General features: G+C 39.4%; 1 protein-coding gene across 4 annotated transcripts in view; it reads left to right on the top strand.

The window, feature by feature from the left end:
• SPATA5 (spermatogenesis associated 5) overlaps positions 1 to 19,421 on the top strand; it is a 351,116-nt gene that overhangs the window by 311,957 nt on the left and 19,738 nt on the right. The window contains exon 16 of one of the 4 annotated variants that reach the window (XM_025420546.3): positions 5,697 to 9,759. The exons of 1 other annotated variant lie outside the window; for it this stretch is intronic. In XM_025420546.3, the coding sequence (XP_025276331.1) occupies positions 5,697 to 5,906 (210 nt within the window). In that variant the 3' untranslated portion in view covers positions 5,907 to 9,759. Of the gene's footprint in view, positions 1 to 5,696; positions 9,760 to 19,421 lie in introns of those variants that run through there. 2 more of the 4 variants (XM_025420547.3, XM_025420549.3) reach the window with 2 other exon arrangements.

Genomic DNA, 19,421 nt, shown 5'->3' with positions numbered 1-19,421 from the left:
CTTTTCTAGCCTAATGGCGAAAGCAACCTTAGAGGTAGTTGACTGATAATTCATTTAAATGATCTAGTCTGCACCCTATGGGGAAAGAGGAGGACATGGTGAACGGATTAGGGGAAAGCTTCCAAGAGTCTTTTTGCCAAAGATGTTAAGGCATTCAGGTGCCAAGAGGTTTCTTTCTAAACAGGTTGGTTTAACATTCCAGACAGTCTGTGTTTCATAGTCATCTATCCTACACATCTTCTCATGAGGTTCTTCTGTGGTCTCATGGGAGAAATTCAACTGAATTCCCCCACCACTCAACAGTCCCAGACCACATGTGGTTTTGAATGTGATGCTAGCAGAGTGATGAGTTGTGTGGGCCCTGGATACACCATAGAGAGGTCACACATATACATACACACACTTACCTCATTAGGTTGTCTCACAAACCTTAGAGATAGATGGTAATGAGAAAGGCCCTACTTTAAATTGAAAGCCCTTCTCAGTTTCTATAGAACACAATCCTCAATAGAGAGAATTTGGCAAATTTATCTAAAAAGCCCTCACCTTTTCAAAGTTTGATAACAGAAAAGAAAATCCCTCAGTAGTTCATGGATACCACGGTAGTTTCATCAAATGGGACAACAGATCACTATTTGTACTTTTTTTTTTGTCCCCAAGCTTCCATTTCAGTCCTCTAACCTGATATGTATTGCTACATTATCAGTAAATTTTCAGGGCTATTTCTCAGTGACAGTGCAGTTTTCCCCATGACAACCCAGCAAAAAAGTTCCTGTCCACATGTAACAAATGTTGATGCCTGAGGAAGCAACCCTCAAAATAACACAGGCATACTTGTATTCTTGATAACATTTCTAATTTATATTACTTCGAAGGAAAGAACTAGGTTCAAAGTAGTGCCCCAGACTGAAATATTGCTTCAGATAACATACATCATAGCGTTAAACAATGTTTGTTACTGATGTTACCATCCCAGAAACTTAAGTATAACTGACAAAAGTGTAGGCTATATGAAGCATAAGTAAAAATATTATAGGATATGGACCAAATATGAAAAACATGCACATACTGTGCACTTTTTGGAAACTCGTTTATAGTTTAAGGAACTATTTGGTTCTATTCTACAAATATGCATTGACCATTGGCATCTCCAGAGCACAAGTGTGTGCTGTGGTTGCTGCCCTTTGGCCATATTAGACAGACTGGTCCTTCCCCAGTCTCTTTTTTCTGCCTTCCCCTCTCTTCTCTACTCTGGAATAGGAGAGAGCCAAAGAAAAAAAGGATATGCAGTAGGCAAAAGCAATATTGTGCCCTGATTAAATTGTTTGGTATGGTTAATACCTCCCAGAGTGTGTGCTGAAGATCCTCGAAAAATAGCCACCTATTTTTAGGTGTTCTGCCAAAACCAGGGCAATAGGAAGAGGTCTGTGGGAACCCCAGGGTTGAAGACAATTAAGCAGATTACCATTGCCAGCCTTCGCAAAAATCTTTAAAACTCTACTGTGCAGTGTGGGCAGCAGAGTCTGTGCACTGTTACCTAAAATTTATTTGATCATGAAATACTTCTTCCTCTGAAAAGATATTAATATGTCAAGGGCGATGCTGGCATGGGCCCTGAGAGCAAGCAGGAAAGCTGCACTTTTCTTGGGAAGTATAAGTGACCCCAGAGCAAATAGAAACCAGCCATGAAATGAACCTCCTAAGAATACTTCCATTATCAGGCCTACCTTTTTATTTGGGTTAGGAGAGAAGATCCAGTAATCCAATTAATGATTTTTCCTTTTGGGATTTCTAAGAAGCCCTTTCATGAGGAAAAAATAAAAACAAAGGAACCTTTAGGAATTATTCTCTGTCAGCTGCTTACGCATCAGCTGCTTGTGAATTGGGGTTAGAGCTTTAGAGAGGACTGTCATGGACTAGGCTTCACTGTCAGTAGGGCCTGCATGACTTCTGAAAACTATCATTGTTCTTTTTAGTGACATTTTGATGACAGAACCACTCTTCTCTCTTTTTTTAATTCCCCATCCTGGCTCCTTAGGCTAAATCAATACCATTTCTGGTCTCTCCCTCCCCACCTTGCTGTTTCTTTGCTCACTTTATCCCTCCTGCCCAGCATGCCTTCTTCTGTCCTGTATACATACCAAAATTCTGTCCTTCCCACTGTGGTTCATGAAGCAGTAATTTCTCTCTTGCTCTCCATACCAAAGCACTTTCCTGTTAGCCGTGCTTTGCAGTACCTCTAACACCATGTCACACGTGGCTGTCAGTTGATATCCACTCCCCCCCCACACACTGGCTGGGGAACACCAGACGACAGATAACCCTGTCTTGAACATCTCTGGATCCTCTCCCTAGCCTCCTCCAGCAGTTGTACAGAGTAGCTATAAAGTGGATGCTGACTGATGGTTAGTGATTTGTAGCATCCTACTTCCTCTCACCTCCTGGTTGCGCATTGCTAAAGCAAATATGATAGGAAAATAGAAGTGGAACAAAGTATTGCCTAATGGACCGGTTCTTCATGGCATCCCTTAAAAATAATATGAAACAGGAAAACATTTATTGAGGCAAGTGTTGAATTCAGACAGTCCTGCTGCTGCTCCGAAAGTGGAAACGACTATTGTCCTTCTTCTGTGCAGAGGAAGACACCTCCATATGAGGTGCTTGAAAGCATCAGTATTCAGTGTTCTCCTGGTCATTGTCTCTCAAAGATTCTAAGGGCCATCTCTGTCTAACTCAAACATTTCTCAGTGCTCTCGTCAAAACCCTGTCCAAGTTTCCTATACCTCACAATTTTGTAGTTCTCCAAATTAGGTGGAATTGTTCATTAAGGGTCAGGCCAGCACTAAATATAGTAGGGCAATTACTCTTGAATGTTAACATATGCTAGAGGCTCTAAGTTACAAATGTCTAGCTTTCAAGTGGCTGTTACTGCTCTGACCGCATCTCACCACCAGTGCCCCCTCTGGCACTGCCCTGAAAGCTACCACAGAAAGGCAAAAATTAATGTATAGCTTCGGAAAATCTGTAGACAAAAGATGTGAAGGAAAGAAAGTTGATGCGCAAAGAGGAATTACGCAAGGTTGCTGACCCTAAGGACAGCCTTCAGGGCCTCAGTGACCTGTCACTCCCCACTACCTACGTTTCTCTATCCTGCCTTATTAGGCCACCTGAGATTCCAGGAACTAGAGGTGTATAACCATTTCTTCTCCCAGTTTGATTACTGTGTATTGAGAGAGGAAGCCCATAAGACTGTTGGTCACTTTCTCAGATGTACCAGCACTATGAGCTACCCACCATCTGGCCATGTGAACCAAATTCCAAGAATTTGGAAAGGGTCCGGGCAGCCTTGCAGTCACCTCCCCTTTCCTCAACCTAACCTCCCCACACCCCCCACCATCACCTTACACATGCTTATCTGACCACTCCATTTGCCATGCTCCCATCAGATTTTGCACACTATTAGTGGGACCACTGCATTGTACAAAATTGGTGGCGGGGGGGGGCAGTGTTCACAAAGCAATTAATTAGCACAGTCATTAGTAATTATCTAGCATGTGTGGTAGATACTAAGTAAATGTTTCTAGGCATTGTGTGCTAGGTCTGGTATTCTCTGAGATAAGTCTCAGTTATGAAGGGCATTGGCCCAGGGCTGGTGACTACTCCACTTAGCCTGGGGAAGGATCCACATAAGGGAAACATTCCCTATACTATCTCAGAGGAAGAGCTAAAAGTCCACCAGCCAGCAGGAAAAAACTCAGTCCTTTTTGCCTCTTCAGTGATTCTTCTTCAAACTTCTCAGCCTTGCAACCATTGCTTCAAATTCTTGCAGATAACAGGGGCGCCTGGGTGACTCAGTGGGTTAAGCATCTGCCTTCAGCTCACGTCATGATCCTTGATCTCGATGGAGCCCCAGGCGTCGGGCTCCCTGCTCAGCGGGGAGTCTTCTTCTCCCTCTGCCTCTCCCCCACTTGTGTGGGCTCTCTCTCTCTCTCTCTCTCTAATAACTAGATAAAATATCTTTTTAAAAAAATTCTTGGAGATGACAGAAGTGCTGCTCAGATGGAGGAAAGGAGAGGGTTGAGGCTTGGTCCCTTTACCTCCCTTCGTGGAGGTCCTCAAGCTCCCTTTGGAACAGAGTGGAACCATTGGATAGCCAGCTTACCGTGCTGGGCATTTCATGTGCTTTTACTATGCTTATTAATTATTACATCCTGTTTTCAAAATAACTCTTTTTACACCAGAATACATGATAAAGTCGTTTTCACAAATCCCTGAAAGTTTTGTTCTTTCCTTCCCCAAGTTGGTAACCACTCTTTTTGGAAAAGCATTAACATGCGTAACTACTGTAGTCAACTTCAGCGCTCATTAATGAAGCCCAGAACTAATAGCTACATTGTCGTAATTTGACAAAGCCATCTAAATCTATGCATGTTTTTTGAAAGCTCCCTAAACATGCTGCTAAATCCCCTAAAAAGCTACTAAACTGCTTTGGCAGCCATTAGCCCAGCATAAGCAGAGGAACTCTTTTCAGTAAGTGAACAAACAGAGAAAATATGCTGAATGGCCGGACAAATGTGTTTCAGCTGGCCCTTTCATTTACCGATATAAAGGTGCAGTCAGTATCAATCACTGTTTTCCCTGTTGCCCTGAAAATCACAATATCTCTTTTCATCCCACAAGCTCTTTTCACCACAGTAATGTGTCTTTAGAATGACACTGGCATCAGCCTGCTTCCGCTGTCTGAAGTCCAGAGAGCTTAAAAACACATTTCAGGATTCAAGACTTGAACCTTCCTCCCCTTCCGTTTTCCTACCGCCCACTCTGTCTCCCCACCCCACCCCCCCACGGCCACTGCACCCCCTCCCCAGATTCTTCTCAGCTCTTCCAGCTTTCCTCACTGAGTAAACAAAATTCACTTCTCTGTTCTAATGCAGCTCTCCAAAGTAAACGGAGAAAACCTCTATCTGCTATTCCCAAGATTTAAGAACTCATTCAAGAGATGCACCTAAAGAAATGCTTTTACATGTCGGTAATACATCAAAGGTCGAGAGGAATGTGGAAATCCTCGGCCGGCCATGACAAGGTGTGCGATGAGCAGGACCTCACTGTATATCAGAGTAGCTCCTTCCTCTGCCCTCACCCCCTTACCACTCAGTTCCTACCTGTCCCCACCGCACAAACACACTCCCCTTCTGTCGTCTCCTATTAGAAGAACGTGCCTGCACATGTGCTCCGCCTTTCCAGTTGTGAGCTTCCTGAGAACAAATGCCATATCTTATATATCTTTCTGCTGCTCCTGATTCTGAATACTTAATACAGTGTTTTGGAATGAAGGTGATTACTTTTTATCCTTTTCTTTTTAAAGACTGTATTCATTTATTCATTAGAGACACAATGAGAGAGAGAAAGAGGCAGAGACACAGGCAGAGGGAGAAGCAGGCTCCATGCAGGGAGCCCGACGTGGGACTCGATCCCAGGACTCCAGGATCAGGCCCTGGACCAAAGGCAGGCGCCAAACCGCTGAGCCACCCAGGGATCCCCACTTTTTATCCTTTTGAAAGCTGAACCGGAATAACAGTGGAGTTGGATGTTAGCAGGGTGCTTATAGTTGTAGAGTAGTTGCCACAGATGAATATTTGAAATATAACATTTCTAAAAAAAGCCAGCATTCATTGTTTTTTCTCTCCCTTGTTTAGTATGTTTGTTTTTATTTGTTTGTTTTGCCTCAGATTATAGCTGTCTGTAGAGAGGCAGCCCTTCTGGCCCTAGAAGAAGACATTCAAGCCAACTCCATCACGAGAAGACATTTCACTCGAGCCTTGAGCACTGTGACACCCAGAATTTCTAAATCACTCAGACGTTTCTATGAAGAGTATCAAGAAAAGAGCGGGCTACATACACTCTGAGAAAGAATACCTATTCAAGATGCTAAAATGCTTTCTGAAGAAAACTTGTTTCTTTTTTTAAAAATTCTGTCTTGAGAGTGTCCCAAAAAAAAAATCCTTCAGAAGCAAAAGGTCTGAAATATGTTGACTGGAACTGAGAGGCTTCAGTGTTTAAAGACATTTGAAATCATATGGATACAATGAAAATATCCATGAAAATCTTTGAACATGAGTTTAAATCAGTTTTATCTGGAAATGTGTGCTGAGTTTTAAAAAGCAAACTTTAGCTTTTTCATTTTTGACCTAGTTTATTCATCCCATGAAATGCTTTCCTTACTCCAGAATGTTTCACTGCATTCCTAAATGCACAGCCTGTGAGCATCAGTTTTATACATTTATAAAAAATGCATGTGTATTATTAGTCCTCATAGTGAGAAATATTTATGGATCTTTATTTTTAAAGGCCAGCCAGATTTATATGGCATTGTTTCCAAATATGTATTTATTCTCATTATAATTCACACCTACATTTTTGCTTTGGCCTTCTTAATCTATACTTATGGCAGTAAAAAAAAGAATTAAGAGTTATTTCACGTAATGCTCTTTGCAAATTTAAAAAATTGGAAATATAATCCCAGTCGAGGCCTAGAGCAGTAGACTTGCTTTATTTTGTTTCATAAAATATTATAAATAAATTGTATGTTCATGTTTTCCTTTGCACATGTTTTCAGGTTACCAGTAAACTCTCAGTTCAAAGATAAACCAAATTGTACTCTTAATATTGTCTTATGCTGTATTCAAAATATGTATACTTGTGCTCTTAATTATTTATCTTTAGGATTTCTTGACACTTTAATATTCCATAAATATCTTTGAAAAACTGTCAGAAATTGATTCCCTGACTTCCAGTTAAGAAGGTGGCAGTGGAAAGAATGTGCACTGAGACATGCTCACTGTAGATCTTTGAAAATTTCCAGAAAGACAAGTCAGGCGAGAAATACCTGATTATCACAATAATGGGACTATACAGTTTTGTGGTGGTAGATATTCTGAAGTCACGTCTCAGATATCCTTGGACTATCAAAAAAAGATTTGCAAGGCATTTTTTTCCCAGACTACATTGGTTTATTAGTATATACATAAAACCACTCAGGGGACAGAGAGTATTACCACTACTTAGAGCTCTGCTGTCAAATATAATAGACACTAGTCACATGTGGCTATTTAAGTTTAAATTTTAATGAGTTAAAATTAAATAATATTAAACATTTAGTTCACCAGACATGTTAGCCACATTTCAAGTGATCAGTAGCCACATGTGACAAGTGTCTGGCCATGTGGACAGAATAGGTTGTGGAACGTTTTCTGCTGATTTAGAATATAAGGCTTACATAACGAAATAAATAGGACCTCAAAATTACTTATATGCTTCCCATTTTCCCTTTAGTTATTAGAGGACCATACCTTCTTCCCTCTAAGTGCTAAGGGCACAGAAAATAAGAGAAAAACCTTATCCCCAAACGCGTGGACAGAAAAACATTTAAATTCTCACTGCCAATAAAATAACAACCAGAACAGTAAGCTTGAACTGACACAGGCTTTCAGGCTGGAGGCTGGGTGGTGGGGAGGAAGGGGGCAAACTCAATCAGGAGGAGTTCGGATGTTAATGACCACTCAGACCCTTCAACCCACATGACATAGAAGTTCTAACTGAGCCTCATATGTCATGCCCAGATCATTTAAAAGATCAGCACCTTCGGTGTAAGGCCAAATTAAAAGAATTCCTCCTGCTGACCGGAGAGATCATAAGGAGCCTTTCTTGACTTGGTCTGTGCTGTGGTTTGAAAAGAAAAGAACAAAAAAAAAAAAAAATGTTTTAAAAAAAGAAAAGAGCCAGCTCCTCTGAGAATTCTATGAACTTACCTTACCTCTGGGTTTGAATTCACACGACCTTTCTGATACAGAAGCTTGAAACCTGAAAATTAACATGAAAATATGGATCCACACTAGAAATATCCTTGGGATGACTAGCAGTTCCAATAGTTGGAGAAATATAGCCTCACCCAGGCCACAGACGATTCCAACGATTCCAACAGCTAAAACCCTGCTCACAGAGTTCATAATCCCAAAGGATGTGGAGCAGTGGAGCTTCACACTCTGGTGCTAGAGCATAAATTGCAGCTACTTCAGAAAGCAACTAGCATATCTAGTTATGTTGAAGACCCTATAATCTCAGAGTTCTCAGTGTGTATCTCAGAGCAAGTTGTTTTCAATGAGGTAATGTTTAAGAAAATCATAGCACCATTATTTGTAAATAGTAAGAAACTGGAAACAACCTACCCATCAGAGAATGGATTTCTATAGGATACTCATACACATACAATGCAATACTTATGGCAACAAAAAAGTAATTAGAGCTACAGGGAAAACATGAATTTCAAAAACGAACATTTCAGAAGAATACTTATGCCATTTAGAGTTTAGGGCATGCAAGATAATTATGTTGTTTATGGGAACACGTGTAGTAGAAGACTACATGAAGGGAAATGAAAAGCATCAAATACTGGGGAGAATTTTCTCAGGGGAGAAAAGTTGAAATGTCATATCTTAAACGGGGTGGGTGATGCAAATGCAGGTGTTGATTGTAATACAGTCTACATGTTTTTATGCCTAAGTATTTCATAATAACGTTTAGAAGATCAGCCTTAAACTGACAAGTTATGTGCAAAGGGCAAAATGCATCTCTAGCCCTATTCCACATTCTAACCAGCATCATTCCATCCAATTCCTGGACCTCCGATGCAATGCGCAATACCTACCACTGCCTGTGTGTCTGAAAATCAGAAGTACCACTAGTATGGGAAAAAAAAAATGCAAGAAGGCAAAATTAATTAATTGATTGATATCAGGCTTTCGGGACCCAGGAAACGAGAGAAATTTGTTGGTGAGAGTTAGTGGTTAGGTGATACAGGTCTTTTGGCGGGGGTGGGAGAAATTAAATCTGGAGTCAGACATCTGTTTCCATGGCACTGGGATCGTGCAAGGGGCAGGAAGCTAAGAATTTAAAAAGATTTTAGAGCATTACATCTTTAATCTATTACAAACCAATTATTTTTTTATATCTTTAGATAGCTAATTATTACCATCAAAAAGGCAAATGATCTTTCTTTATTTGTAATTTGTGCCCTTTTTATAACAATATCAGTTAAATCTGAGTCATGGAAAGGAACAGGTCAGGTGTCACTAATAACAATGTACCTGCATGAGGACTTCATCTGCATGAGGACTTTACTTCTGATTGCTGAGTCCCATGTGTATGGATTTAAAATACTGTGTGATCCTATTATTTGGGTTTGTTTGTGATTGAATTACACAGTATAGTTCATGGAAAATTTAAGTTCAGCAAGAAGAGAAAATGTCCAGCTTCCCGTCTTAAGAAAACAATTTGCTTTATTGGCATCTGGTCAAATGTTTGTCGTTGATCCAGATTCTCTTCAGGGTTTCAGGATACTCACATTGACGCTTTTTTTTTTTTTTTTTCCCAGTGCTCCAAGAGGTTTTAGTTTGAATAGTGAAATTAGTGTTTCTGTCTAACAAAAAAATTTAGAAGAATGGCTTCCAACTTTTTACTCCTTTATGACCAAGAAAGTGTATTTATAAGGCTAACTCTGACTTCTGCCCTCCCTTGCTTGAAAAATGTTTAGTTCTATGTTATTTCTAATGTATAAGACAGGTTTTTAAAATAATGTATGGGTTTTCCACTTTGGAAAAATAAGTACTGAATTTATAGAAAAACCAAACTTGAGTGTATGTTTAATTTATCTTAATCAAGAGACGGCTACAGAAAAGTTGCTATAAAGAGAGAATCAAGTTATTTCCCTGGCCTGTTGTTACTTAAATTTCTGAATGTTAGAGTTCGTTTTGTCATGTTTCCCTGAGTCCTTCCGTTAAACCTGAGCACACACCAAAGCACCCTTTGAAATTATATATGGGTTGAATTAGCCGTATTTTTTCAAGTATAGTCCACATAGAAATTCTAATGCTCCAAATTGATTTGCTTTCCTTCCTTCAGTTTTCATTTTAACAGTTGTGTGCATGGTTAGGCTTTTTACCTAATGTCTATGTCAGATATATCCCAGTAGCCTATATCTTTCAGGACTCACTTTTGGGTAAAAGAATTCATTCTAGCAAATCTCGGCAAAAGAGATATTACAGGTTTTAAATGGGTTACGAAATTACTGGGAAATTTGTAGACTCCTCTTTCAAGACCTTGTGGTAAACATTTCTGGAAAGATGGTTAAGATGATGCACTTAACACACCACACACAACAAAACCAAAGGAAATGAAAAGAAAGAAAAATAGAGTTCATCTATGCTGAAATCAGGGAACAGATAAACCCCAGGTAAAGTATTTCAAAGGTTATGCATCAAGTACAACATATTGTGAACCAACTTAAAAAGCTGGTTGATTCCATGAACTCCAGGAAGTTCAACACATCCTCTGATTCAGAGCACATACTATGTGATAGGATATGCTTGGTTTTAAGACACCATCAATTTTAAGACTATTAACTTAAAAACATCCTTTTGGGGGAAAAAATACTGTGATTTTAATATTAATAATATTACATCCTGATTTCAAAAACCTCAAACTGTGAAAAATATTTGGGATGCCCATGTGGCTCAATCAGTTAAGCATCCAACTTTTGGTTTCAGCTCAGGTCATGATCTCAGGGCCCAGGGACCAAATGCAGGATCGAATGAGGGTTCTCTCTCTCTGTCCCTCTCCCTCTGTCCCTACCCCCATTCACACATGCTCTCTCAAATAAATAAATGTCTTTTTTTTTTAAATGTGAAATATAGTCATACTAAATCAGTCGAATACAGTGAAATGGGAAATGACATGTAATAATGTGTTGATATATTTGTCATAAACCCACAGCAATTTAAATACTAATTGCGCCGACATAATCGTAAACAATAATAAAAATTTTGACAGGTAAAAGGAGCATCAAGGACATGGAGCACAGATTATCTGGGACCAAGAATAATCACAGATTAATATATCCCAGAGGGAAATAGCAACAGGGGAATGATGCCAAAAATCTGGGGGGAAAGGTTGGCAGTGGGGAAAAAACAAAGCACTGAAAGATAAAGCTAGAGTACATTAGGAGGGACATTTTCTGAGGAAAAAGGAAAAAAGTTTAGAATACAACTGCTTCGAAATTTCAAAAATTAAAAATATAGGCAATATGATTTGGGATATAATAAAATATTTGAATATGATGCAAAAAAAGAAACAGAGCCAATGAGATTTATTTATAATTTATTCCCCAAATATACTCCCACAGGTACAAAATGGCATATTATTTACCATTTAATGGTGAAGTATTCATTATAGACTTACTTGTTATAATAGCAAAATATTAGAACAATTCAAGTATCTATCAATAGAGTTTATTTAAATAAATTATAGTATATCCATACAATGGAACATTATAGAGCTGTAAAATAAAAAGAAGCTCTTTATAAATTGACGTAATAATTATCTCCAAGATACAGAGAATCTAAATAACTTACAGCAGATAAATATGCTTAAAATCTGCAGAGAATGCACATTATTTTATTCTCACATTATATAATCTTATAAATTACATAATAGTGTGTATACATACAAAATATTTGCAAATACAGAAATGGTGCAGAATATACCCTCTAATCACCACGTAATAAAACTAAAACTGACAAGGGGTGCCTGGGTGGCTCAACTGGTTAAGCATCTTCCTTTGGCTCAGGTCATGATCCCAGGGTCCTGGAATCGAGCCCCTGAATCAGTCTCCCTGCTCAGTGGGGAGTCTGCTTCTCCTCACTCTGCCCCTCCCCCTGCTCCTGCTCTTTCTGTCTCTCAAATAAATAAATAAAATCTTTAAAACAACAACAACAACTAGAGGTGTCTGGGTGGCTCAGTCGGTTAAGTGTCTGCCTTTGGCTCAGGTCATGATCTCAGGATCCTGAGATGATAGAGCCCTGTGTTGGGCTCCCTGCACAGTGACAAATCTGCTTCTCCCTCTTCCTCTCCCTCTGTGATCTCTCTCTATCTCTCAAATAAATAAATAAAATCTTTAAAAAAAAAAAAGGCAACTAAAACTGAGAAATGTAGAAATAACAAAAACCCAACTATTTGGAAGTTCAGAATTCATCTTGAAATGATTCCTTAATCAAAGAGGAAATCAAAATAGTAGAATATCTGGAAAATAATGAAAATACTATATATCAAAATCTATGGAATTCAATTAACACTACACAGAAGATAATTTATAGACCTAAACACTTTCATTAGTAGAATAAGATTAACCTAATTAAGAAATCTCAAAAAATTATCATAAATAACTCCAAAAGTAACCTTAGGAAAATATAAATGTAAAAGCTGAAATTAACAAAAAAAAAACAACAGAAATGATTCATCTAATAGCCTATTCTTTGAAGAACAAAATTCAAAACATTAATATTTTTGTGGTAGACAGAATGATCCCCACACACACAAATATACACACAAAGACATCCACATTCTAGTCCCCAGAGACTGTGAATATAATATGTTACCTTTAATGCCAAAAAAACTTTACAGATGATTAAGTTAAACATCCCGAGATGAGAGTACCCTGGATTTTCTGTATAGGCCCAACATAATCATAAAGTCCCTCATAAGGAGGAAAAGAAGGAGACAAGAGAATCAGGATCAGAGACAGAGAGGTCAGAGAGAGAAATCTGAAGGTGCTACACTGCTGGCTTTGAAGATGGAAGAAGGGACCACGAGCCAGGGAATGCAGGCAGCCTCTGGAAGCTAGAAAAGCAAGGAAAAGGATTCTCTGCAAGCTCCAGAGCAGCCCCACCAATACCTTGATTTTAGTCCCATTTCATAGACTTATTGCAGACTTCTGACCTGCAGAACTGTTACAGAATAAGTTTGTGTTGTTTTAAGCCACTGTGATAATATATTACAGCAGCAAGAATAAACTAATATGCTTTTTGGCTTGCTTTTTGAAAGATAACAAGGCCACAAATACATAAAATTGAGGGGAAAAGAAATCATATTTATGAATGAAATAAAAAATCAAGAATTCTGTATAATCGTGCCAATGAATGTGAAAACCCTGGTGAAATTGTTGATTTTCATATAGCTACCTCTCAAAAATCCTTTTTTATTTCCTCTCAAAAATTCTTAAGCTCAGATGGTTTTATAGGCTAAAATTAATTCAAGTCTCCAATCCAATCATTGTTAGGTTATTGAAACTATTTCTGAGCATAAAGAAAAAGTTCTCCCAATTCCTGCTCTGACTAACCTAGTGCCAACCCCCTTTCACCAGCTACATATCTGTAAAAGAAGTACCTTTAAAAAATTACTACTCAAAAGCAAATAATTTAGCATATTAATAGATCAAAATAGAAAACTGCATTCAGTATGGAATTCAACATTCATTTCTTTTTTTTTTTTAAGGCAAAGGTAACATTAACATGCTTAAAATAGTAATACTAAACCAATGGCCTGTAACATGATTAAATATCAGAAACTAGGGCAATCGTTTATCATTGTTCTTTGAGTGCTAGTGCATGAAGTCATACAAGGGAAGAAGGTAAAAACCCCAAGACAAACTGAGGGGTTATTATGTAACTAGTATAGTCTCAGACTTCACTGGCTCTTACAACAAAACAAAGGCACATTTCCTTTCACACCCAGTTTATGTCTTTAAGTTTTCATTCCCCTCTAACCAAAAGTTCACTCTACTGGTTTTACTCCTTCAAATACTGACTGGGATTCCACTGATGAATACTTCAGTGTTTGTCAAGTACATATTGCCAGTAGCTTAACACGATCTTTGCTGCCCTCCTCTATCCCACAATCTTCCCTACGTAAGCTACTCCTCACTCCTGAGCCTCTGGTGCTAGCTCTTAACAAGCCTCTCCAGGTCACCAGCAATCCCCTATCACTCTGTCCTGACTTTGGGCAAGGACCTTGCCTCAATGTCCCCAGTGCATAGGCTAAGGCCAGACCATAGATTTTTACAAAACTACTACTAATAAGGAAAAACTATAGGGACACCTGGGTGGCTTAGTGGTTGAGCTTCTGCCTTTGGCTCAGGTCATGATCCTGGGGTCCTGGGATTAAGTCCCTCATTGAGCTCCCTGCAGGAAGCCTACTTCTCCCTCCATCTATGTCTCTTCCTCTCTCTGTGTGTTTCTCATGGATAAAAAAAATAAAATAAAATCTTAAAAAAAAAAAAAACCAATTACAATGATGAAAGAAAACATTTTAATTTCATATTGGATATCAGTGTTCCTAATGTCTATATGCATATTCCTCCATGGGCATGTGCTCAATCTTGCTCTATCTCTTCCTACCACCCTGTTCAAAGACCAGCCTATCACATACTAAGTGTCCACAGAGGAGGGGACAGAGGTAGGGTGCTGGATGTAGGATCCATGCCAATGGCCAATGATTTAATCAATTGTGCCATGTAGGAACGGGTTAGTCAACATACAGAGATTTGGGGAGGGTGGCTCAGAGAGCATGGAAGCTCTGTGCCCTTTCCCCACATCTTGCCTTATGCATCTTTTCCATCTGGCTGATCCTGAGTTTTATCTTTTATAATAGATCAGAGATTTAGTAAGTAAAATGTTTCTCTGAGTTCTGTGAGCCACTGTAGCAAATTCATCAACCCAAAAGAGTGGGTCATGGGAACCTCTGATTTATGGACAGTCATAAGCACAGGTAACAAACTGGATTGATGATTGTCATCTGAACGTGGGTGGGTGGGGGATATTGTGGTGGCTGTAGGGGGAAGTAGTCTTAAAGGACTAAGCTCTTACTGTGTGGGAGCTGACTCTCCATTACCAGGTAGTCCTGGAATTGAATTGGATGGAGTTAATAGCTCAATGATTGGAAGAAAACCCCCCACATCAGAATCAATGTCAGAATCATATTTGTTTTTTTCTAAACTTCTGAAAAGGAGTGTCAAAAAAATTTATGCCACATTAACTATGTGGCCGCAATAATTATTACTGCTGCTGATCTTCATATAGTAATTATATATACTATTTTATTATAGGAAAGTATTTTGTTTCCTGAATTTTATTAGTTGTTCAAAAATTGTCTGTAAAATGCACATGGTCAAAATCTTTTCTGCAGGTTCTCATGACAAACAAACTCAACAACATTTAGATTTGGAAGCAAGTTATATAAGGTGATTTCACCATAATTATACAACTTTGTTTTCCACCACTCCTAAACAATACCTTCTATATTTGCTAAAAATTGTGAGTTTAGCTTTTACTTGGTTTGCAATGAGAAACTCATGTTCTGTTCTGAGTTTGATGGTCTATAGAGCTTTTCTCATTTCTAATCTCTTGGAATCCTTTTAGCTAAAAGTATCTCTTTTCTCTCTCTCTCTCTCTCTCTCCTCTCAACTGTTGATACCCATCAACAGGCTGGTATTTGCATGAAATATCATAAGTACTGTGGAGTGTACTTGGTTGGTTGTTTGAAATGGTCTCAGTGGTGGCCTACATTTCATAAGATTAAGATACCAGAGCTTTCCTGACATAATAAAGATGAAGGAGTTTAGCCCTAGATCCTGACCTAATAAGTGGCAGAGCCAGGAAAGATAACAGGCCCCAGGCCCTGAGGCAGGCTTGGCCTCTAATAGAAGCACACAAAGGTGCTCTCTGGCTATAGAGAGAAAGGCGGGGTAGATGGTACTGGGCTGTTAAGTGGAGAGATTTGATGGAAATTTGGGACTATTTTTCTTAATGAAATAGGAAGCTCTGTTCTCAGCTGAGTATGGGGATGGAGGAGGAAGTGTTGGAGGTTTCGGAAGAGAGTAAATGGCCCATAAAAGTGTAGTAAGACGGCGGGGCAGCACTAAGCTCCCACAGAGGTCAGTGGTCAGGAAATTAGAGCACAAAGAATTTCCTGTCATTGGTCAGATTCTTATATTTTACCTTAAATTCATACTATTTTTATAGCTTTCTTCCACATTTCCCCCCCCTCCATCTTATTTTAGCATGTAACAGCCTAAAACCAGTCCAAATTTAAACCCCAATTTCCATTGTAAGTGAAGGAAAATCACTTGGCTTCTGTGCCAAATAAAAATTTTTAAAAATCCTTTTTTATTTGCATATTTCCACAAAAAATTTCTATGGGCTTGCCCCTTCCAAATAACTTCTCAGTAGGAATTCCTCAGAAAGCTAGATGAGGGTGATCACTTGAGTGCAAACGAGTCTATTGGCTGATTGTTAGAGGATCATGATTAGCCACTTCAAGGGCTCCTACTCAGCCCTCTTGGGTTCGGTCAAAAGGGAAATCCGGTCCCATGTCTCCTGGGTTCACCTTTAACAAATGGCCACTTTATTACTCTACAGAGCTCCCATTTTAGTAAATAAAGTGTTTAGTAAAAACTAGGACTTGGAAACATCTGAGTAGATACAGAAATGCTAACATACATTTTCAAACATTTTGTAAGTCATAAAGACCCAAACTTTTGTAAAATGTTGAGACATTTGGTAAGTTTTCTTACAAAAAGCTGGTGAAAAAATATCACAGTGAAGTTTTAGCACAGAACCTGAAGAACAGTGAGGATTTTTCCATTGGCTTCTGAGCTAAGTTGTCCTTTTCACCTCTTGGGGTGGGTTAAGGTTCATCCCCACAGAGCCCACCAGCCCTGGAAATGGTCCAAGAGCTCAGAATCACAGGAATTCGCCCATCACTCTGGGCGGAAGTTGTCTGTCATCGCCACCCCATGTCAGGTTTCTCCTCAGGTCTCCTGAAGAGAAGGTCCCCATGTGCTTATCTCCTCTGCCTTCCCTGGTGTACCAGCGAGGGTGGAGAATGAGGAGGGTCTTTCCACTTCCCACTGAGTCTGGATACCACACTTCATGCCTTTCTTTTGTTCTTCCTTTGGTTGTGCTTCGTTCCTTTACCATGCAACTAACTGGCCGGCTCCTGTGGATGAAAGGTGAATTCCATTAGGAAGCACACTGGGAAAGAAAGTAAAAGAACTTTTGGCGAAATCACAAAATGTGGATAATAATATGCCGACTGGAATGGAAGACTCAACCATTTCACGGGGGTGCTGGGAGAACTAATTAATGTTTGTAAAGGCCTTTGAGTTCCCTGGGAGGGAAGGTGCCACCAGAGTGCTAAGCATTATTGTGAAGGGATTATGTGCACAAATACAATACCAGGAGCCAGGATATTACTAAAAATAAAGCAGAACTTTCTGTGAGGAAGGTAAGGAAGGAAATGCCTCACTGAAAAAAGCTTAACTGTCTTTTAATACAAATGCTTAGGCCACCGGGTAATGGAACAGCAAATCTGAGATTCTATTCTAAGTAAAGGATTATGTTTTCTCGGCATTGTCAAGGTGGGGTGGAACAAAACAAAATGACTGCTTTACCCAAAAGAGGGTTATAGTCTTTGAAAAAGAGATTAAGAGGATGTTGGGCTATTGCACAGTGCAGTCCATCCAGGAGGAACAAGGCAACAGTAAAGCGAATGTGTGTTTGCACTTGAAGGGAGGGGAGATGTGAAAATTAAAGAAAGGAGAGTGTTTCAAATTGAAATGAAAAAAAAAAAAATGAAATGACTATTACTGACTGCTCCCAATGAACCTAGTGATAATAAAGCTTGTTAGAAACCTAGATGCATTTTTGCATTTGCTTCTCTCGTAGACAGCTGCTCAAAACCCTAAGTTTGAAATTACAAAAGTAATATATCCTTGCTCATGTGTTCACAGAGAATGATCACATTAACTGTGTAAAAACAAAACAAAACAAACAAACAAAGCCCCTCTACTTTGCCCATATCCTAAGTACTACATGCCAGATTTATGGGTGGCTTCTACAGAGCTTTAGCAGTCCCCGGTAGGCGTTGGGTTAGCAAAACTCAGAGCAGAAACGGGAATGACAACTGTCTCCTTTTCCTCAACCTCTTCTTTCTGACCATTTCCTTCTCCTCCACCTGCTTTTTGTAACAAGCCCTCTGAGGTCTGAAGCAGATTAGCAAACAAATAAATCCTTTAATGTCATGGAATACTTTCCCCAGCATAAATGGGATTAATCTGCCAACCCAGCAAATTCTACATTTCAAATACCTCAGCTGCATAATAAGCCATTTCTGCCAATCCCCTAATTTATGGCACAAAGGTCATTTTATTTTCATGTTTGCACTGCTTAGACTTTCTCCATTCTTCCTTCCCATTCCATCTCCAACTCTCTGTTTTCTACCTTTGAAACTGCATTTAGAAAAGCATCAAAGAACACACACAGTACCCTGGGGTTCTCAGAGAAGGCAGAGAGTGAAAGAATGTGGAACACGAACCACCTTCCACCAGCCCAGAGGAGCCATCTCCACAACCTCCCGAGGCACCTTCATTCTGGCTTTGGCTGCGGAACTCTGAGTGTGGGGACCAAACATCATGGCCAAGCATGAGGACTATATAGCCATAAGTCTTTGTTTGTCAAAAATTGTGCTATAATAATGTGGAAACCCTGGGCTGGTTCCATAGACCAATTTGGACATTTTAAGAATTAGAAATGGGTTGAGTTTTCTACAAGTAGAGAAAGCAAGCAAGCAGAATGGCCTCTGACCTTAGAACTAAAAGATATTTTTAACAATTATTTAATTCAGGGGATCCCTCAGTGGTTTAGCGCCTGCCTTTGACCCAGGGCATGATCCTGGAGACCTGGGATCGAGTCCCACATGGGGCTTCCTGCATGGAGCCTGCTTCTCACTCTGCCTATGTCTCTGCCTCTCTCTTTCTGTGTGTCTCTCATGAATAAATAAATAAAATCTTTTAAAAAACCAATTATTTAATTCAGTGACTTGCCCAAGGTCACTCAGTAAGAGGTAGGGACAGTTTGGTGGATCACAGCTACACCTTCTGCCTGCCAGAGCCATCCTGTCCTTACCACACCATACTGCTTCCCTAAGGAAAGGACTACCATGCCGCTCTTACTCAGGAACCCAAGGGGAAAAAAACTATTTTGGGGGTATTTACTCAAAGCCATTGGGTAAATTCTGACTCATATTAACATTTCCCTTTACTCACCCTTTGAAATCTGAGCAACATGAGTCACTGAACTATTCTATCCTCTTGGTTGATGACCAAAGGGAAATGCTTCATTTTAAGAAGTAGGTCCTCATAGCTGTTATGGATAAATTTCTGAGAGTCACAATGAACAAAGAATGACGAATAATGAAGCAGGAAGATCTCTGCAGCTGTGGGCCCCAAAAGTCCTCATGGCACGTGAGCCAGAGAGACTCCTCTTTCCTGAAGTACAAGGTCTCCATCAGTCCTCCCGGTTAAAATAGTAGGAACAATGGGGTAAGGAAGAATGAGAATGTAAGCATGTTTCTAAAGAATGGTCATGACATCAGGACATTTTATTTCAAAACACCAAAATAGAATAACAAATTAAGAACAGCAACACACAACAAAATGTGATATTAAATTAGCAATGTGATAGACTATATATCAC

This window comes from Canis lupus, chromosome 19 (assembly GCF_003254725.2).
Source record: "Canis lupus dingo isolate Sandy chromosome 19, ASM325472v2, whole genome shotgun sequence".
Taxonomy (NCBI): Eukaryota; Metazoa; Chordata; class Mammalia; order Carnivora; family Canidae; genus Canis; species Canis lupus.
The sequence above is the reverse complement of the archived record's forward strand: the minus strand, read 5'-3'. Positions and strand labels throughout refer to the sequence as shown.